Source organism: Corvus brachyrhynchos, unplaced genomic scaffold (assembly GCF_000691975.1).
Source record: "Corvus brachyrhynchos isolate BGI_N302 unplaced genomic scaffold, ASM69197v1 scaffold136, whole genome shotgun sequence".
NCBI classification, from domain to species: Eukaryota; Metazoa; Chordata; class Aves; order Passeriformes; family Corvidae; genus Corvus; species Corvus brachyrhynchos.
In genome coordinates, this window is record NW_008239080.1 from 6,222,875 (window position 1) to 6,245,208 (window position 22,334).

A 22,334-nucleotide genomic window follows, 5' to 3' on the forward strand; every position below is an offset into this window, starting at 1 on the left:
GCCATGACAACCTGTGGAAGCACCCTGGCCTCTTCATGTACTTGGCTGCATATTTGACATTGTTTTGGCTTCACCATTACCACACGAAATGTCATCAGTTTATCCCACAGCTGCCCCCAGACAACTGTGACACCTCGCTTACATGACCACGGTAGCTATCAAGCACTCCGGAGGGTGCAGCTGGGTCGTTACCTTTAAATCACTTGATGGATCTGGTATCCACCCTGGCCTCTTCATGTACTTGGCTGCATATTTGACATTGTTTTGGCTTCACCATTACCACACGAAATGTCATCAGTTTATCCCACAGCTGCCCCCAGACAACTGTGACACCTCGCTTACATGACCACGGTAGCTATCAAGCACTCCGGAGGGTGCAGCTGGGTCGTTACCTTTAAATCACTTGATGGATCTGGTATCTACAAGGCAAAGTATGAGGAGCAATTTCGCCTTCATTACTGTCCTTGTAGTGGGGGAACTTGGGATATATGTATTTATATTGATATGTATATGGACTTTGGCAGGCAATAGCTCTGACTAAATTCGGAGCCATCTGGAAGCCATATAGGCATGTTAGCACAGCACTGAACCCGAGCTAATACATCCTGCCCCTCAGCAGGTTTTATTAGCTTGGGCTCAAGCACTGCCTGAGTACAGCTACATTCATTTCTGGTTCAGAGCTGACTTTGGCCAAAATTGCACTAGTAAATTAAACATGCTCAGGAATACTGTGGTGTGAAACAAGCTGGAGGGATGACTCTCTCAGTCTCCAAAACAGGGTGATCCCATGACAGCTGTCCCCATGAGAAAGGTCCCATGCAGTGCTGCCTTGAGGTTCTGTTGACTCTGCAGTGGAGCTGGCACAGGATGTAAATGCACCAGGAGCACACTCCCAACCAGAGCAGAGCGGATGATCCACTTCCAGCACTCTTTAATTTGTTCAGATAGGTGAAACCTTTGTTTCCAGCTGAGTCACAAATATGGTCCTCATTGTGTCAGCTTCGAGCAGGTGAACACATCCTTTGTTAGTAAGGGCACACTCACTTTAAGCAGAAGGGCCAAGGAGGGGAGTGAAATGGGCTCCCGCCCCTTCTCCTACCACCACTGGTGCACACTGGTCCTGGCTGTACAGCTGTGCAAATCCCCCCGCACCCTGCTCCCCAGACAGATGAAGGATACCTCTGCTTCTCAACACCATTAGTTTAGAGATAATGGCATTTGTGTTCCATTCCATTCAGAAGGCTTTTATCCATTTTATTCTTTGGTGGATGACCAATTAATCTAATCTCTCCTTGTTTTATTGTCTTCCTAAACACATTTTTTAATGGTGCAGAAAAGCCCCAGGACTCCCACAAGCCACTCATAGTTTAAGGGCATTAACTTGAAAGGATAAATCAAATACTTCCACAGCATTTTTGTGTCTAATTATATCTGATTTTTTGTGTAAGCATATATGGTACTGCCATATTATACAGCATATCAGGGCTCCTTGCATGTTCCCAAGCACTTTCTTCAAGAACTTTACGAATATCAAAATTAACACAAAAAGATACACAAAATGAACTGAGTAAAAATAACTAAATGTAAGATTTGACAAACAAAAGATAAATCTAGTAGTGACTATAGCTGTGAAGCCTAAGAAAGGCAGAGCAGAGCATCCAAGACCACCCGTTTGTCAGAATTCCTTAAAGCCTCCAGGGAGAAAAAGAGTTAATGAAACACATAAAGCTTGTGTCAAAAGCATATTTTATGTTGTTACAGATAAATGTGTTCACCAAAGGAAAAGTTTGCATAGCAGTTTATGTAGATGATACAACAGAGACAGTAAAAAGTACTTTGGAGTTGGAGTGTTGAGGATGTCTTATATATGGACCATCACATTGGTGTTATTAGCTTTTCTCTACTCTTTTTTAAAAATAAACTTAGGTAGCCAAAGTCTACCTCAGTTCTTTTGTTTCAAGTCCCATTGCTCTCAAGAGTTCTCTTTGGGCGTGAGAAACCACAAAAGTTTCTATCTAATTTTGAAAACTACTGTGTTCTTTCAGATTCAGAGCCTATGGGCAGTTTTTTTCTCAAATATTAGACGTTTTTGGACCTTGGGTGCCCAGGATATTTCTTCAAAAGGCCTTTCCCAATCCTCATTTCAGGTGTCACTCCCCAAAAGAAGCAAACCATAGGTGTGGCATTGGAATTTTAATTTTTTTTTCAGCCAACCATGTTGAAATGAGTTCTGAGAATCACTAAATTTTTTATTTCTAAGTACAAATATGAAAAATTATTACCAAAATAACTACTGTGACCTAGCAGTGGTGGTTAATCTGTAAAATGTGTTTTGTGGCTTCTCAAACACTTTTGAAAGTAAATAAGTTCTTGTTTTTCATAACAAAATGAGAGGTTTGCTACAGTCTGATGACTCAGGACAAAAGAATGGATTTTGGAATTACTCATTGTGCTGTGTTGCCAGTGTAAATCTGGCTGGGATGCATAATGACTGAAAGCTCTTGCAAAATTAGTGTCTGATCAATATTTTGCTTAAAATATATGCTGTCTGAGGAGATAAAGCCAAAGCACAAATCTTACCGCCGTCATTGGCATCCACACTGGCAATCTCAGAAAAAGTCAGCTTTCTGAATGTTATGGAAAACAAGGATATGTCTCCCAGTCAAGACTGCGAGACAGATTGTTACTGAATGCTTGAAGGGCTTTTGCATTTCCATTTGGAGCAGCTGGGGGGGAAATGAACTTTTAAGATAGAACTTGATCAGTTCACGAAAAGATTTGTATGATATGACTGCATGTGACATAGTGACACAGCAAATAGCTCTGCATTTATCACCTTGAGTGCTATTCCTGATTTCTGGGTAAAAAACCAAAAGGCACAAAATTGTGAGGATTGTTGAGATAGGACCTTTTTGTAAGCCGAACATCAGAGTTATTTTTGCAGCAGCGATTCCTTTATTATTAGCTGAGGAAATGTGAAAAGGCAAATAATATTCATTCAGTTCAGTCAGTCAAACCTGAACTTCCATGCAAGCTTTTATGCAAACTGCTAAGGGCACTTTACTATCAAATAGTATAAAAGCCAAAAAAAGGTTTAAATGCCAAGTCAAACAAATATATCTTGCCAAAGGCTCAGAATCCTATGAATAAGGACTAAGGAGTTCAGGAAATTTGGAACATAATGCTTTAAATAAGTTTTAGTCTCCAAATATACCTGCCAATATGTAGAAGAGATAATTAATTGTCACAGCAGTATTGAGAAATGCATGCCAGTACGTGAAGAATACAAAGGCTCTGGACTGTCACCGCATAGTGTAAATCCATCTATTATGTTTTTGGGGTTTTTTCCTAGGTGCAGGGGCAATTGCAGTGGCTAAGTTCAATGGAGCAGGCACAAGCAGACTGCTGGTTACTTGAACTTCCTTATTTTCTTCTGAAATCTGAAGAAAATCTTTGAAATCGTCAGAATTAAAAATATAATGAAAGGATAAAACCAAACCAATTTTCAGGAATGCTTGACCGAGTTCAATTCTTGTTCAGAGATGCTCAAGAGAAGCAGAAAGACAAACTTTGCTGTTTTGGTTTTACAAGTTTCATGTGGCTGAAGCTCCGAGTGTAGTTAAGCAGGTCAGCCTGAGTCATTCAGCTGATTTTAGAAAGTATTGCTTTAATGCCACAGTATGGAGCAACTACATGCCTGAGAGACGTGGATTTTCAGTTGTCATTGAAGCTAAGCATTTTCTAAATGTTTACAAGAAACGATAGATTAAAACTACTTACAAAAATGAAGCCCATGAATGCTTCTTGCTACAAGGGGAAATTCAGGATAGAGTAAAATTTTTCTTAATGTATTGTGAAATTGACACTACAGACAAGTTAAGGGCTAGCTGACAAGACTATGGCACACAGAGTGGAGCTACTGCTGGGGCAGAAAGCTTGATGCTTTTCAGAGGCAGAATACTTTGAATAACCTGCTGTTCAAGAAGGGGCAATGCTTTTTAGACTGAAGGAAACTATCCCACATGCACTTTTTTTTTCTTTTTTCCTTTTTTTTTTAAATAAAGGATAATAGAAGTTCTGTAAATGCAACCTTTTTCTGAAAAGAAGCAACCAAAAATGGAGATAACATATGTAGTTTGAATTTCCAAACCAAACAGTTCAGAGGTCCTCCTCAGAAGAAATATAGAGTCTCAAGGGCAGTGTATATTTTGATTGCTTCGTCTTCTGAAAGTTGCAGTTAAGCTAAGGTCTATGATAAACTGAGAGAGAAAAGTTTAACGATGAACCCACAGAAGTCAATAAAAGCTTTCCTCTGCACTAGAAGCAGATCCAGTGCATACACCATTTATGAATTAAACAAATGGGTCCTAAAAACTTATGCTGGCTGCTTAGAAGATTAAGCACATAGAGGAATAAAGTCACATAAGCTGTTTCTGTGTGTAAAAAGGCTGTGGGTTACAGGATTAATTTTTTATACTATATCCCTATACCCTGGATAACCAACTAAGCCTTAACTTGTGGAATTGTAATAGCCATCTCATTGCTGAAGTCTGAAGGAAACCCAGAGGAAACTTAATAATATTAAAAGTTATTTTAAAGGGAGTTCACATTGGTTTGAAGGATATTTTGCTTCACACACAATATCCACCATTGTAAATTCAGAGAACCTAGATTTAAATTCAAAAAAGCTTCACACACCTTTACAGTTCTCAATATATAAATATAATAGTATTCTTAAAATGTCCACCAGTAAAGCATTAATATTTTACAGATAAAATTAAAATTCTGAAAGTCATTGGAATGAAAAATAAAGAAAAATAGTAAAAATATTCCCTCTAGAAATGAAGGGAAATATGGAACTTTGTGGTAAGAAGCTAGCTTGTCCACGTTGTTATGAATAGAGAATAGTGTATACAGTTTTTCATATCTGGCTTGCAACAGAAGATTGGAACATACAGAAATTAATGTTACTGAATTATTTAATAGTAACTCAAACACATGAAAAGAAGAATTAAAGGAACAAAATACTAAAAAGGCACTTTAAATGAAATCAGAAGCTTCAACAAATATATTTTTCCCTTGCAGTCAAAAAAGTAATTATCAAAATTGTTCAGAATATGTTGCCAATTACTCTGCTCCGTAACTGCTAACTTTCTCAGTTCTTCTCTTGCCTTTGCTGGGCTCTCTGTCACTGGAAACATCTTAAACCAATTTAAAGTGCTACACCTGAATAAACATGTTGTAAAAGTGTTTATGTATTGAAGTGGGTCAGTTCAAGGTATGGTATTTGGCTGGAACTTCTAATTTCTCTTTTTACTGCAAAAGGGCTGCCAGAAGGAGGAAGTCTGAGCTGAATTAATACATTTGTTACAGTGGAAGTAGAATGGAAACTACTTTAACCACAAATCAAACTGCCTCTTTCATTTATGCCAGTGATAGAGTTTTTTTAAGAAATATAGACTCTGGCATGCAGCCACTGTAAGTTTGTGTTTGAAAAGGAAACCTATATGCTTATTTCTATAAGGTTTACTCCTATGCTTGTTTGCAAGTTCTTTTTCAGGGTGATTGAGTTAACAGCATTATACGTTTGTGAGGCAGATGCTCCTTCATTGCCCACATAACAAACATTTCCAGTGGGTTTAGAAGAGCCCTGAGGCACCCCGATGCCGCCCAGCACACGCGGTGCCAGTGCCCATACCTTCCTGCTTAAAGGACCTCTGTGTCCCCCACCCTGCACAGCTGCACAGCTTCACATGACACTGTCTCATTTTCTGACGGTTGAATGGCTCTGCATAATACACGTACGCACAAAAGTGTTTATGCTGCCAAAATAAATTCTGTTAAGAGCAAGGGTTTATTTGCTAAAATGTCACTGATGCAGTTTCAGTGACTTGTTTTGCTTTCCTTTCTTTCAGTGAGGTTTAGATCACATAATATAGTGAGGTTACCACACAGTCCTGACTGAACAAATATTTTAAAGAAATATGCACATCCCCTGGGAACAGAACCAGAGTCAATAATGTACATATTTCAAACTCTCTTCTCTTGAACGAGTGAATGGCTTCCCACCTTTACTGGTGAATGAACATCAGTTTGAGTAACACTGCACAATATTTATTTTTAAAGGAGAATTATATTTATTATCTACACTTCTATTTGCTACTGATTTGCTTTGGGGATATAAGGTTCCAGGTCACACTGAAACGATTCAAAATTAGAAGACTGCATTACATTATCCCTTCTATAGAAAATAGACTTTAATGGGGCTCATTTATTTTTCAGTTCTATAGATGTATGCACGAGACTGAATTAAAATGCTGTGGAATGAATAAGGTATATAGCACACAGAGACTGCAATTTTATGCAATAACAAATTGTACCTGTAAAGCTGTTGAAACTTTTGCAAATGGTTGAGCTTTTTGTCTTTTTAAGTTCTGTTCAACAAAACACAGATAGGACTCCTAATCCTGTAAATTCAGGATTATAGCAAATTCCTTGCTATGAGTCAGTCAGCAGTTGAACTGCTGCTGTGGCTTAGGGAAGGGCAGAAGTTCACCTTTCAACTTGCAACTTCCATTGCTTTACAGGTCGAAGTATCAATGTTAAATCTGCTGGCCTGGTTGGAAGACATGGGCCTCAGTCAAAGCAACCATTCATGGTTGCATTCTTCAAGGCAAGTGAAGTGCTTTTCCGTTCTGTCCGAGCAGCCAACAATAAAAGGAAAAACCAGAACCGCAACAAATCCAGTAGTCAACAGGAGTCCTCTAGGATGCCAAGCATTGGGGGTAAGATGGAGCAATGATTTATTAGTCTTTTCATAGGAATTATGGGCACCTGCTCAAATGCAATGCAGTCACGACAGCTCAAAAAGATGCTGCTCACTGGATGAATTGTCAGAAATCATGTTCCCACTCCTCTTTTGTTATGTTGGCCCTGGACACCGTCTACCTTCTGTAAGTCAGATCAGTTACATGCATCATGGGCCCCAGGAAGGTGAAATGACCAAGTAGTTTAAGAAAGGCTGTGTCTGAACTTGAAACTAGGCCTACGCAATACTCAGCTGGATGATATCTTTGTTACGTGTAACTAAAAAGTAGAGGGTAAAGAGAAGGATTGCACCCCTACTGCTTGTCTAGGAAGCCTCAGCAAAGGACGGTGTTTAGACTCTTGTTAAACTGCCTCCCAGCTGAAGACGACAAGATGTAACACAAAAATCTCAATACTGGAAATGAGGAAGCTTAACCTATCTGAAAAATTGTAAGCTGTTTAGGAGTTCAGATCAGCTGACAAGTACTGCTGTAAATATACAATATATCCCTCAATTGAGTGAATTTAGTCCCTTACCTGAAAGGTACTGACAATAATGCACATGAAAATGTTCTTAATCACTTTAGAGCCTGGAATAAATTTTGCTCCAGTTTTTCCTGAAATGGTCCTTTCAGCTAAAGGCACAAAGTAACTTTCTAAATATTCTCACTTTTGAACAAACATTTCTACTTTTAGGGAAAAGGGTGTGAAAGTGTATCTTTCTAGAAGCATGGCAGATTTAATAACAGCATATCAAAACCTTAATATAAGTGCTGTTCTTAAACCCCATGGATGTCTACAAGTAGGGAAATCAGTATTTTGTGGAAGGAATTTAGCCTGGGAGTGCGGCTCATCTATTTGAGGAGAAGTGTTATGAGCAATATGCCTTATTTATATCTGTCTCAGAACCTTGACAGAGGCAGGCTAGAGACCACTCTAATGCAACACAAAAACCTTTCCCAGATCTTTTGCAGAAGGGTAATTTTACCATAACAACCAAAAACTACTACTGCATTGCTAAAGAAGTCAAAGAAATAACTTAAATAATTTTTCCTATTCCCTGGAAAAAGTCTGTTAACTTTGAGAATTGCATTATTTTGGGTGAAGGGAAAATCATCTAAGTACATGGTACACACAAGATACCTAAATATAAATATCGCACTTTCATATTGAATCTTATGTATCTAGAGCATGAAAAAATGAGAATTGAACAGATTTCTTAGTCCTCATTGATTGTAGCTGGAAAGCTGAACACAAACTCCTTCCTGGTTTAAACTGGGAAAAACACAACCTTATCAAATGCTGGCAAGTTGCATTGACATAAGAATTACCTCAGGGGGAGTTGTCTGTAAGTCTCAAAATACTTTTCAACCTTGTCTGTGAATTCAGTTGTGCTCCAGACCTGTTGTAAAACAAGAAAAATCAGAATATCTCTAGTGAAATGTGCATTATGAAACAAATTTTATCCTAATCTCTTTAAGGTCTACATAAGCACAGAGTAAATCACTACATATGTTGATCCATGGGCAGGTCTCTTTCAAAAGAGATTGCAGTTCAAGAAAACCATACTGTTTAAACAAGATCACGTTAAGAAGCAATTACTCATGCAATTTCATCAGAGTCATTGACCACTGCCTGGAGAGGGCGGCAGCAAGATATGGGCAGGCTGGAAAAGACGGCAAAACTGAAGGTTGATGAGTGACCACAGCTTCACACAGCAACATCCTCTGCAGCAGAACTGCTTGGAGGTGTAGCTCCTGCACTGTGGCAAATCAGCTTCCATGTTCTTGCCTTGCATTTTGCCTCAACAACCCCCATGTCACAAATAACAAACTTCTTTTATTTGGGTGTCATTAATGATTGCTCACTGAACTTCTCACATTATAGGTGTCCAGAACACTTTTAATAACTATTGCAACAATACTCATCAACTGCTGTGGATGAGCATGCTGAAGGCTATGGATTCTATCCAGATGCTACCAGTGTGCAAAAATGACACACAGAAGAGAACATGTTCTAATTTCTCTGATCTTTGAGTCTTTTCAGAATATAGTCCCTCCATGTGGAGAGCCTGCTATCAGAGGCTCTATGCTCTGCTATGCTCTTTTTCTTCTCTTCACCAGTCCCAGGATCTGGGGGACATACTGCATCCTTTCAGGTTTGTGGGAGAAGGCTAATTGTCCAAGTTCTCTACAGCTTCAGTAATGAGCAGCACTTCAAAAGTATAATTCATCTCTTCATATTTAAACACAAAAGTTTTTGGGGAAAAAAACAAAGAATTGTGTCCATCCTCTTTCTCATGGAAGACTGTCAATAGACTGTATTCAATTCTCATTCACTCCCTGATGCAAGACACTTGACACAGTGATGGGCAAAGATAATTTTGTGATGTAGGTCTTTTCATTTCTAAGCTTCTTCCATAATCTTGTAGCTATAGCATCTAAGACAGACACTGACAGTGAAAAACGCTCACTTACATAGCCAGAGGTAGTGTAGCCAGACCCAGACAGGTATGTTGTCATTCATATGTGGCAGACTTTGGATATTTCTCTATACATCAGTCTCAACTTTACCACAATCTTGTCTTCATTTTCTCCTTGCTTCTTTCTTCTTCATTTTCTCTTCCTTTTTTTCCCTTTTCTTTTTTCTTTATCTTTTTTTTCCGTGTTTCCCTTTGCCCTTGCCTTTTGTCATCTTTCTTTTGCCTCTTGCCTTTTGTATTTTGCCTTCTTCTTTTTCCCTTCTTATTTTTTAAGTTCTTCAATTTCAGCAATTAGCTTTACTGTCTTCTCAGCATGTCAAAAAGGAAAGCCTCACTGGGCAACTCAGCTCTTCCCTTCCAAAGGACAAGACATTTTTAAAATTATTAATGAATTTTCACAAAATCACAGAATAGTTTAGGTTGGAAGAGACCTGGTATAGTGGAAAATCAGGGGAGTCCCTGTCCCTGGCAGGGGAGTTGGAATTAGATGATCTTTAAGGTCACTTCCAACTAACATTCTATGATTCTGTCATATACACAATCGCAATATGAAGAAAATAAAATCTTATGTATTGCTTATTATAACACCTGGGAAATTGGGGTCACAGGTCATCATCCCTGTGTTGCTAAGAACTTCGAGATGACATCAATGCAGTGCAAAGACAGACAGAATTAAGCTTAGCATTCAGGCTCTGCCTGCCTGCTAGGCACAGAGGATGGAACTCTATTGTTTACCCAGTTTTATTTTTGTCAAACTGTAGATAAAAGAAAAAAATAATTAAAACCCCAAAACCAAACCAAAACAGACAGGTTGTTTACAAAGTACATAAAATAGCTCTCCTCTAAAAAAAAGCTGGTTTAACTTTAATTTTTTTAACATTGTCTAAAAAGAGTTACAGTGTAATTGGCACTAGAGAATATCCACATTTAAATACTGAATAGTGACTTACACCAGGAAACTAAAAAATGAAGCTACATAATTTTTGTTTATATGGAGTGAAATAAAACCAGAAGACAATACTTAAGGCTGCATTTTGTGTATGTTATTGATTGGTGTCACACTAACTAATTCAAAATAGTATGTATATAATAATATATAATTGTAATAGTATGTATAAGCATGTTTTTATGTCTTTATTTCCCCTGGAAAAAAAATCTCATTAAATTTCTTATACATATATTTTACTGCCCTCCTTCCACAGCTATTTCTCCTATGTAGGGGTTTAGATTCCAACTGCAGTGCCTGAATAGCTGAGGAACAATGCTTTCTCAATCACAATAGCCTATGGTTTTGATTCTTGACAGAATAAGCATATGGGACTTGAAGCTACAGTATGTGAAACTGAATCCTTGGCACCAGATCTTATTATAAATGTCACATTTGATACTTACATGAAATGTTATATTACACACAACATTTGTCTTTCATGAAAGATAGAGTTCAAGGAAGGAATAGAGACCTTCCTGAGTCTCACTTTCTTTGTAGGTGAATGGATTAGATGGCTTGCATTCTGTACACACAAGCCATTTTATCAGGTGTTCTGGTGTGACCACACATCATTTGAACCTATATTCAAATGGCTCAGGATATCACAACAATGGCGACATCTGTGCGATGACTTACATACGTATTATTCAGATTTTCTCCTTTAACTGTATGGACTTCTGCTACATCCTGGCAGTAAAACTTCTGTACATGTTCTTGAATATAAAAATGGCACTGCAGAGAAAACTGGCAAAAACACAATCTTCAGCTTTCATTTGTTTGCCTACTTGTGTGCTATCTAAAACCATATTGTGACTTTCCTGACTTTCTCATGTTCATCTTTTCCACATTTTTCAGTTACAGTTTTTTTTGCAAAGTGACTTGTATTCTATATGTATGAGTTTTAAATTCCCGCTAATAGCTGAGACAGAAAAGCTCAATATTGACCTCGTATGAGCACTGATGTCAGTGAAAATGAATGTATAGATCCTTGTGAAGAGTGACCAGTAGTCTCAGTTCCATTTTTTTAAGTTCCTTTACTTTCAACTACCCTCACTGTACTTCTAGAGTGTGTTCAGAACCCATTAGATTATTACAGACAACTCAGCACAAGGTATGACTTAGGGATTTTGGTTGTAATAAAGGCATATAGATTTTTGAAAACTTGTGATATCTTAGGGCATCCTGCCTCACTTCCAGTTGCTACTCCAAAAAGACACAGAACTCCCATGGGATGTGGGTGTATATTTCGACTCTGCATGCCCTGGGACAACTGAGAGTATCTGAGATGGCAACACATAACCAGCTATATGTGGAGATCCTTTAATGACTGTCATTGAAGGGCTAGGAAAATACCACAGGAAAGAATGTAGTGTTTGTCTTTAAAATTATGAGGATTTGAGGTGTTATAGCTTAGAAAGCCTAACTTAACATCCCTGATGCTTATTTAGTATTGCAAATGGACATATCTTGACTTGAGGACAGCTTTTGCCACAGTTTTGAGAGTCATATTGGGCTCATGTGTATTCAATAGAAAGTAGGTACATACCCTGTTTAAAAAATAAAGAAAAAGCCTATTCAAAGAGCATGTTAACAATAAGATAAAAATTTGTCTGTGTATTTTGAATGACATCTTGTTGAGTCTCTTCTGCATCTGGTTCAGTCCGACCTTTTATTGGTAACTTGGATGACTGAGCACTCCTCTCAGATCTCATACCCTCTGTGAACTTCCAGAGAACACATTCTGTTCTATTGTCCAAGTTACTAACAAAGATGTTAATACCAGTACTGATCCTTTAGGGACCCCCCTAGTCACCAGCTGCCATCTGGACTTTGTACCACTGATCCCAGCTATTTGGGCCCAGCAGTCTTGCTAAGTTTCCATCCATTATATTCTTACCTATTAAAGTTATTCATTGGTTTGATCAATTTGACTCAAGGAATACTAGGGGAGAAGATATCCAAAACCTTCCTAAAAGTAATAGGAACAACACCCAGAGCTTTTCAAAAGCCCACAAAGCTAGTCAGATCATCACAGAAAACAGTCAGATTGGTTAGGCCCAGTTTGAACTAGTAAATTCATGCTGACTGTTCCCAAAACACCTTTTTGTTCTTTGTGTGCCTGGACAGTTTCCATGAGAATTTGTTCCAAAGGCTTCTCAGAAACTGAGGTTAAGCTGACTGGCCGCCTTGAAGATGGGTGTGATATTTTCCATTTTGAATCATCAGAAATGTCTTTCAGTGTATGAATGCTCAAAAATGGCAGGAAGTGACTTTGCAGTGTTGGTCAGCTCAATCCCCACCCTGAAATCCATCCGTTCTGCTCACATGGACTCATGTATCTTCAAGTTGCTTAACTGATTCCTAACTCTATTACTGTGGGTAGAGCTTCAGCCACTAGGAACAGGGACTTAGGAGTCCTGAGGGCAAATCTTGCCAGTAAAAAACAAGACAAAGAAGTCATTGACTACGTTAACCTATTCTGAGTCCTTGTAACTATGTCCTTTGCTCTACAGAGCAACAAAGCTGTATTTTTCTTATGTTTTCTTTTTACTGTGAATGTACCTATGGAAGTGCTTCTTGTTGACTTTCACATCCCTCATGTTTCAAGTCCAGCTTCAACTTTCCTAACATCCATCCCTGCATACCCAGGCAATTTTTTAATATTATTTCTGTGTAGTTTGTCCCAATTACACATTACTTTTGCTTCCTTTTTGAATTTGAGTTCAGTCAAGATTTTCCTAGTCAGCCACAGGGGATTTGTGCCATACTTGCTAGACTTGCAATGGGTTGCAGCGCTGTTGTTGACGTCATCCCTCAGAACCATAACTCTACCATGGTTGCTGCAGCCTCATCATGCTACAGTTCTCATCAGCATCCTCATCCCCAATCTGTTCTTTATTAATTGATTTATATAACTACAAAAGACTCCTAAGGCTGACAAGGCAGGAATATATAAAAAAAAGTTTGGAAGCAGATCACTTGACAGTGTGGGTTTGCTGCAAAACTCCTATTCTGGGTTATACTACTAGAAAATAAGCCTGAAATAATATGAAACAACTATTTTACTTTATTTCACACTGTGTTTGGTTGTGACCATCACGTCTTTGGAAAGACACAGAGAAGCTGAAGAGAACCCAGAGAAGCAATGGTAGCAGAGGTCAGGATGGCTGACAAGAAGCAGAAAATTTGCAGAAAAACTCCTCTAGACCATATATTTAGAAGAGTTTTCTGTAAGAATAGTGATGAACTACACAGATTAGTTCATATACTGCAGAAGTTCCTTTCATTTTATGTGAAAAAGGAGTTTCTCTCTTAATTATCCTGAAATTTTTCAGAGACCTTCCCATTTCAGTCTCAAGTCTTACAATGTTAAAAAGAAATGTTCCTTAAAAAATTCTTTTCCTGAAACTGAAGGATTTGTTTCTTTTTCCATGTCTTCCTTGTTTGGGTTTTGTGGAGTTTTGCTTGTTTGTTTGCTCTTTCTTGTTGTTGTTTTTGTGAATTGTTTTGTGAATTTTTTTCCCAGAATGGTTATTTTGGTTCAAAAAAGTACCTTAAGAATTCTTGAATTGGAAACAGAGGAGACAGCCTGTACTCCCTGCTCTGTCACATGCCTCACATATGGCATCACATGAATAGCTCTATAAACCAAGTTTGGGGACTAATGTGATTAAGGCATGACCCTGTTCCCTTCCTTTCCTGTTACTTAGGAGCAGAAAGGAGCAAGTGCTAGAATTTCTCCAGGAGTAAGGTTGTTGTGCAGAAGCATGTATGAAAGGTTCTCTGTGTCCTCCTGTCCTGACACATCTCTGACAGTGAGCTTTCACTCCTTTAAATAGCACCTGTTAGTCTAGTTGTTTACATTAGTATTACCAGCCGAAGATCAACAAGTGGTGAATATTTCCACAAAATATGGTAAAAATTAAGAAGTATAAAATGTGCTACTACGTGTTTAACTAAGAGACTTTTGGAAATTCCCTTGTTTCAGGACATTTTTTATTGTTGTTAATTCATCTTTTGGATTGAGCTGCTTTCTTTACCTGGCTATAAAAAACATGCCAACCTACAGATGACTTCCCCATATTTTGGATCAGGCTCTCACTTGTCCTCTTTGATTACTTGTGTGGATATTATCAGAGGTGTTCCCCAGCTAGCCAGCAAATAGACATCTTGTAAACCTCTTTCCCCTAATGTTGTATGCATTGTACAGAATGTATGCCAGTGTACAGAAATTGTATCAGTCTGACTATGCTGATTCTGGATTTCCAGGTTTACGTTGCCTTTACAACTAACCCTAGGAATATAAATGACAGTATGGTTTTCCTTTCCTTTATATAGCTTGGTCAGGATCTCAAAAATAGATAAAACTTGTCAGTTCTATCAATGCTTCCAAATAATTTATTAATGTTATTTACTTCCTGTAGATTATAACACAAGCGAGCAAAAGCAAGCATGTAAGAAACATGAACTTTATGTGAGTTTCCGAGACTTAGGATGGCAGGTAAGATGATAAATGCTCTTTCCCATCAGTTCAAACTGGGACAATCTATTTTGAAGTCTCCCATTATTTACACTCTGTTTTCTTTATGGAAATTAGTATTTCAATAATGAGAGACAAATACTTTAAATGCATTTTGTAACAAATCCTTATCAGCATTGCTATCAATATAACTTTACCTGTTTAGTTGTTCTCTCAAAGATATTGCATACATTAGCGGCTTTATAATTTGGATTCATTTACATAAAGATAAATTTGAACTACTGCTCAAGAGACCAAATGAAACCAAATGAAACCAAAATCCCCACACCAAGTAATGAAACGTTTTAAATTTTCATTAGTTCAGATTTAAACCTCCCTGGTTCAGTGCTGTCTACTGCAGGCCATAGAGACTTCGCTGAGGTAGGGTCCTTGGGGAAATAAATCTTGGATCACTGCTCAGTGATCTTTGCAACACCATAGCTAATTTTATATAATTTCTGAGGAAAACTCATCCTGCCATACAGTAACAAAAAAAAAATGTACTTACAGTAAAAGGTCATGAAGTCAAAGGCAGTGCATTATGGGAAAAGAAAATAGCGATCAATCTAGAGTTTTTTTCCAGAAAGCAAGGAACTCTCTGTAAAGAAACAACAAGAAGGCCATCAGCAACCTATAAGTATTGCATATGTAGGTAAGAACTCTGGGATGGCTGTCTATGCATTTCACATTTCTCTGAATTATTTTAAAACCACTCTCCAGGAGCAGAACAAGTCTATGAGGAGAAAAAGTATGCTACCTCCCTAGTGACAGCTCATCCTTTATGTATCCAGCTCAGATTCTCATATGGCCTCATTATCCTGTCTGATATTTTGTAGTATATTTATCCCCACAGCAGCCTGAAGAAGTAGGCAGAGGATGTTTTCCCAAGCCTGCAAAGCATAATTACTCTGTCCAGGGCCACAGAGCAGGCTTGTGGTATTGAACTCAGGCCACTGAACAAGTGAGCCATTGTCTCTAGATTACAGGGTTTTTTTTCAGCTATCAAAAGTTTTAAATTTTTTTTTAAACAATAAATTCTGGTATGCTCCAAGATGTGCCAGGCTCTCAGATCAGTGGCCATAGTGCCCAAGGTAGCCATAGAAAAAAGAAAATCTATTTTTAACACAAAAACTACCAGAAGAGTTAAAAGTTTCTGCCAGAAAGCCAGAGCTACACTGTACAATATCTGATCAGTGAAACCCGGAGTGAAATAAGATACAAAAAAAAAAAGATACAAATCCCAAGAAGTAGCTACTTGATCCTCTCTGGCCTTCCTGCAGCACCTCCATTACCTGGCAAAGGAGGAATTCAGAAAACTAAACACAGAGCTTTCATTAACATTTTTAAATATTTTCCCTCTTGTGGTCTTTTGCCCATGCTGTGTTGCTCGAAATACTGAAAATGTATGATTCATTGACATGCCAACGGGTAATCACTAGCAACCCTCAGTCTCACGCAATAATACAGTTAACAGTATTGAGTAAGCTGAAGGAGGAGAATGCATTTTAATGACTTTTGTTGCACCAAGAAGTGCTCAAGATTTTTAGCCTGGAAGGGAAAGTATTCTGCAAATATTTTTTAATTTTTAATCTCCCTTATAGCCTCATTAGTTGGTATTCGGTACAGATTTTTAAGTTCAATTTAGTTTTCATCTCAATTTTCATGAACAAAGCAAGTATTTTTTTTAAAAAAAACATTGTTTGTTCAAAAGATTAATTAACCCATTCATTTCACATGCCACCTTCTGAAGTTCATTTTCTCATTGAGCAAGTCTTAGTTTGAGATAGTTATAAATTCCCTGAGCAAGAAAATATAATGAGTGGATTTATTTGTTCTTGTTTTAGGATTGGATTATTGCACCGGAGGGCTATGCTGCGTTTTACTGTGATGGAGAGTGTTCTTTCCCCCTCAATGCCCACATGAATGCAACAAACCATGCCATTGTTCAGACTCTGGTACGCCTCTGACTGTGTTATAGTTGCCTATGCTTCAGTTGTTTGTGTCTTTGCTTAGAGTCTGACTCTTCTGTTTACCACTACTGAATTTTGATTATTTCTGGGTAAATCATAGCTCATTTTGAAAACCTGCTTTAGTGATTTTGTTGGAGAGAGGATGAGCTGCTCAGAGTGGCCTGTGTGGTAGGCTTCACCTCCATTTCATGCATGCAATAGCACATGAGAAGACTGTGTTATATTACTGGAGAATTGTGTAGACAGGAAGCAAAGGGGCCCCCTGGTCTGACTTCCAAGAGTTTTTGCAGCTTATTGAAGCTCAGTGTTAACATCTACATGTTATACCTTCCAGAAATGATGACACTTGGCCACTTTGTAGACCTCTGTTGTCAACTGCTGGCAGAGATTCTTACACTGTAATTTAATGTGAAGCTTTGCAAACAGATGCATTTGCATGTAAGAAATTGTGTTCAGTCATGCCTGGCTTACAAATGCAATTTAAAAATAAGTGTGTTTGGATCTGTTGCTCTGCCTGGTACATGTAAAAGGGGATTTGCAGCCAGCTTTCTGCCTCTGCTAATTCTTATGTTAGTCCTGTGCCTCAGCTGGAGCAGCCAAAAAGATGATCTTAGTTGAGGCAGCTGGCTAGGCCTCCTCTACCCCAGCAGCATTCAGCTACAGAAATCATGATCTTTAGACTATGACTAAATGTAATGTTGTGAGGTCAAAGTCTGGTCAGTCTGGTCAAAAACTGATTTTTCCCCTGTGCCAGCTGAAGAACTGACTCTGAATAGCACTGGTATTAGCAGAATGATTTTAAGAAGTAGAGGAATGAGAGATTATACACAAGGAGGGAGCAACAGCATGAAATGAGAACAGGAAAGGGTTGCCATCCCCAGTTAGTTTCTGGAAAGACCAAGGCATTCAACTTCGATTAGAGAACCGTGAATTTAAGGTTCCCTTTGATTTAAACTGATAATGGTAAGGTATCCTGACCATCAGATTATGCTGATGAGTCTGTCCATGGATAGTGATCTTTTTCTTTTATTTACACATTAAAAATCTGGACCTGAAAAACCTTTCCCCCTTGAGAAATGAGTGGAGTTACTACCTGGGATACTGGCCCCAACATCCCCCTCAAATTTAAACCTCACATCAAAAACCAACCCAAAAACAAACAAGCAAACAAACAAAAATGAAGTTTGATTTCTTTCTGATCGAAAGCAAATTCTGTTTGTGAAATTTGCCAAGAATTTCTACATGAGAGGGACATTTTTAAAAACTCAGCATGTGCTGAGACCTTTTCCCTTCCATTCAACTTTTCATTTACCTTCTCCAAGGCCAGTTACCAATGCAACATTATTCCTCTATACTAGAATTCAACTCAGCAAGATTTACAAAAAGAGAGGAAAATGTCAGAGGCTGAAAATACGTAGAAGTGTGTTAAGGGGTTCAGGTGAAAGGGAACAGAAAATGCCAGCTGGCAAGGAATATAGCAATATGCTTAGAAGACAATGAAGAACAGAATATCTGCAATCCTGAGCTGAAAAGACGCAGGTCAGCAAAGCGATAGTTTAGCATTATGCAAACATTGTCCAGAAAAGTTGCCAATATCGCTGAGATCCCCAGGTTAGAGCTCCCTCTTGCAATTATGGACTGTTAAATAAGAGTTGGCCCAGTGCTACTTTCTCGTGTGTCTTTCCTGTCCAAAAGTGGTTATTTTCCCATTGTTAAGAAATGTGTGTAGTTTGTCCTACTTTTTAAATTGGATACTTAATTTTCCCCCTTTTTATGGCCATTTTGGAATTGTGTGTATCCCTCTGCATGTACTGTCCATGCATTCAGTTGTGCAGCCAAAAAATCATGAGGCTAATTAAATTTTAGCTGTACATAAATTAGATGAGATAACAGTAGTTGAATGCTTTCTGGTTTAAATTATACAAAATTCAGATTTACACAAGGTGTGCATATGGGGATGGCTTGGGAAGCAATTATTCATACGCTCCACCCTAATCCAAATGCAGTCATCTCCCAGCCATACTGATTACACCATTCTGAAAAAGCCTACTCTTTGGGCTGGGAAGTGATTGTTCCTTGGTACCCCTCCAAACTTTACTGCTTCTTTTTTATTTTCTTTTGCAACAAAAAATAGGAGAAACTGGGCCAGTACCTCACTCTCTCTCTCTTGTTTTTCTGCAAGTGAACTCAGGCAAACAGAGAATACAGATGTATATAAATGAAAGATAGGGTGCATTTAATGAGCTCTATAAACTGTCTTCTCCTCTCCTGCTTTCCATTACCCTCAGAACAGGCACAGGGGTAGCATTGACTTCCTGGTCATGCAAGGCAGTGGATCATCAGGTCGACTTGCACTGAATTTGGGGTAAACTCTTGAAAATGCTGTGGACATCACTTCCATGGGGGTATTGTGGGGCCACGGATCTTCCATCAGGGGTGGCAGGGGCTGGTGGGACCAGGATTTGTGGCAGGACAAACATCTGCCTAGGTGAAGCACAATCATTTTTTTCTCCAGTGCTTTGCTATTCATTTGTTAAATAGTTTTTAAATGTGTGCCTAAACTGTTACAAAACTGCTGCTTCAGGATTTATTATTACACATTTCAAAAGACCTTCTCATGGTAACTGTTATGTAAAACAGTCTATCGTTTCCTGATAGACTGTTCTCTGTTGTCTGGCAAAGGCTCTGGCTTTATATCACTGCAAGACAGATGGCTCTAACAGATTTACAAAGACTTAACATACAAATGAAACCTATTACTGCTGAAGTCTTCATCCATGCCTTAATAATCTCTTGCCCTCTCTATTACAACTCCCTCTTCTCTGGCCTCTCCAGTTTCCAAGTCTTCAGCATGTGTAGAATATTACATCCAACCTTCTTTCAAGTACAAAGAACTTGTATTTCCCCCATTTTATTTCCACTAGATCTTGTTTGTTCTGGGACACTTTTCAAAACTCTTTTCTTTCTCTTTAACCTTTCATTGATATATTTCAGCCTGGTGAACATGAAGACTTCTCCGCTTCAGCCCCTCCCCAAACATTCTGTCCAGCTGGCACCCACCTTATAAACCGATTTTTAATCCAGTGGAAGTAGAATTGGATCCACTGGTACCTAGATTAAGACCTTAAAATGCACTCATACTGTCTGAGACCCCACATCTTACCATTTCATAGGCTGAAAACAGTGTCTTTATGAGGCTTTGCCTGCACAGCCTTTGCTGTCTGCAATAGATTTTCCTCCACACGCAGCCCCCAAGACAGGAAAGCATTTTAGCACATGCTGGGGTCCTGGTGAGACCTGGGGCTTGAGCTTTGCTTCATATTATGCCCTGCCCTCAGCAAAGATGGTACAGACAATATGTTTAAATGTTTTCCTGAGCAGCCGCCTAACTCCAATTCTTCTCTAAATTTCATCTGAAAACCAACTTTCTGTCTTGGCTGCTTCTCCTCATTTATCTCTGCATCTGCTTTTATTGTATAACTCTGCCCGCGCAATTGAAATCAGAGAAATGTGCTGGAGGTAAGCCGTGCTTTAAAGTTGCTAACCGAGGAAAATTTGTGACCACAGCCCTCGCTGAATTGCAAAGACATGTTTTGCACTGACATTGTCCTTGTACCTCTCTGTTTGATATATGAGCTATGTATTCATCTGTCTTTCAGGTTCACTTGATGTTCCCTGATCACGTACCAAAGCCATGCTGTGCACCAACAAAACTGAATGCAATCTCCGTGCTCTACTTTGATGACAGTTCCAATGTTATTTTAAAAAAATACAGGAATATGGTGGTGCGTTCATGTGGCTGCCACTAAAATAAAAAAATAATCTAAAGCAGAGGGTTTTATTCAAAATTGTAATAAAGTCAAGATATGAGCCTTGCTGATGAAAAGGCAGGCCTAAATTTATTCCATTTCATGTCATCTCTCATTTAATTGTACAGTATAATGTATATAGTAGCTTTTATTTATTTAAAAGTATATAGTTTCTTTTGTATGAGCAAAATTTCAGAACCATTTATTTAATGGGTCACCTCACTATGCAATAGAAGTTCACAAATTAATTTTTCAATTGACCATGCTGAAATCTGCTTTATCCCATTCCAATATTGTAAAGTAAAGCCTTTTTGTATAGAATTTTTTTAAACTAGAAACTCCAGAACTTCTGTAACTGCTTTGTATTGTTAGAGGAACTAAAATGCATTTGGTCATATTGTGCCAATGAAAACTGTGGCAAGATATTTCTTTAGAAAAAGGCACAGGAGGAAAAAAACTAAACAAAACTTCTTGGCTGAACATATTTTTTCTTTTAGAAGTTCTGCTCCATTAGAAAAAGTGAAATGTTGAACCATGCTTAAGTAAATAAATAGCAGGTAAAAAATAGAAGTGAAAAAATTGCACATAATTGTTATAACTATTTTCTTTAACAAGATGAGTGTAATTGGAGGAGTATGTTACTTTTTGGCCTGTGTGATGAAGAGTTTGTAAATGGCTCCAGGCTTCAGAAATCCCGTGTAGACAGACTTGCCTCTATCTATGACTTTCCAAGTTAACGCTAAAAATTGAACTACAACATTCTTACCTCAAATCATATCAGTTTGTTATCTACTACACTGCTCTGGCAGGTATCTTTATAATAGTGTAAACCAAGCCAAAATCAAACAAAAGCCTTCCCATTACATACACAAGTTACTATACACACAAAGTATACAGAATACAGGGTATGGAAGTGCTTTGCTTTATTTAGCTCCCACTTCTGGATGTGTTTTATGAGTGTGCAAGGGAAGGTACATGGGGTGCAGCAGCTGTCACTTGTTTAATCAAAAATCTTATCCCCAGTGGTGGCTGTTTTCAGGAAAAGATAAAAAACATCTTTCATAAGAAGGTGCAGCCTACTTTCAGTCCCATCTGCTTTTCTATCAGGTGGGGATTGGTTTAAATAATGAGACTTAATATGGGATTTTTTTCCTTTTATTTAGCATTAATTATTGCAACTTTGATAGTTCTTAAATCCATATAAATAACTTTTTAATCCCACCAAATTTCGGCCCGAAGTTAAATCCTTTGGCTGTGAATTACACAACCAATTTCAGATTACCATTCCCACCACCACTACACATATGTTTATTTTGAGTTAATTACATTTAATGTCTTTGGGTACCCCTTTATTTTAGTGTTATGAAAATGGGAAAATAGAAATGTTTTTCTCTCTATTACATGGCTAATTATAACATATGCTTTTATCATGAATTGCCTTCATTAAAAATGCTTCCTTTAAACAATTCTCAAATAGTTGCTGAAAATGGATAGAATTTGTAAGTTTCTTCTTAGTATATTCATGTAAACTCTGACTTCTCTGGTTATTTAAAACATATCTCAGAAAACTCAGATGATTACAGACTGATAAAATCAGCATGTGTGTGTGACTGCGTATGCATGTGAATAGGCAGCTGTCATTTTTGCAGAAACTAATTTATTTTATCTTGCTATTGGAGTAAAACATAAATCCTTTCTATGCATACACTCAATTAAAAAAAATTTATCAGTTCTGTTTTCAGCCTTGGGAACTCTTTCC

The 22,334-nt window shown here is 38.1% G+C and overlaps 1 protein-coding gene across 2 annotated transcripts in view; it reads left to right on the forward strand.

Annotated features, from left to right (window-relative positions):
- Window positions 1-20,668, forward strand: part of BMP5 (bone morphogenetic protein 5) — a 55,910-nt gene extending 35,242 nt beyond the window's left edge. For both annotated transcript variants that reach the window (XM_008637632.2, XM_017739330.1), the window contains 4 exons: window positions 6,588-6,785; window positions 14,702-14,778; window positions 16,641-16,751; window positions 20,426-20,668. In XM_008637632.2, coding sequence (XP_008635854.1) covers window positions 6,588-6,785; window positions 14,702-14,778; window positions 16,641-16,751; window positions 20,426-20,575 — 536 coding nt within the window. In that variant the 3' untranslated portion in view covers window positions 20,576-20,668. The remainder of the gene's footprint in view (window positions 1-6,587; window positions 6,786-14,701; window positions 14,779-16,640; window positions 16,752-20,425) is intronic.
- Window positions 20,669-22,334: the final 1,666 nt, after the last annotated feature.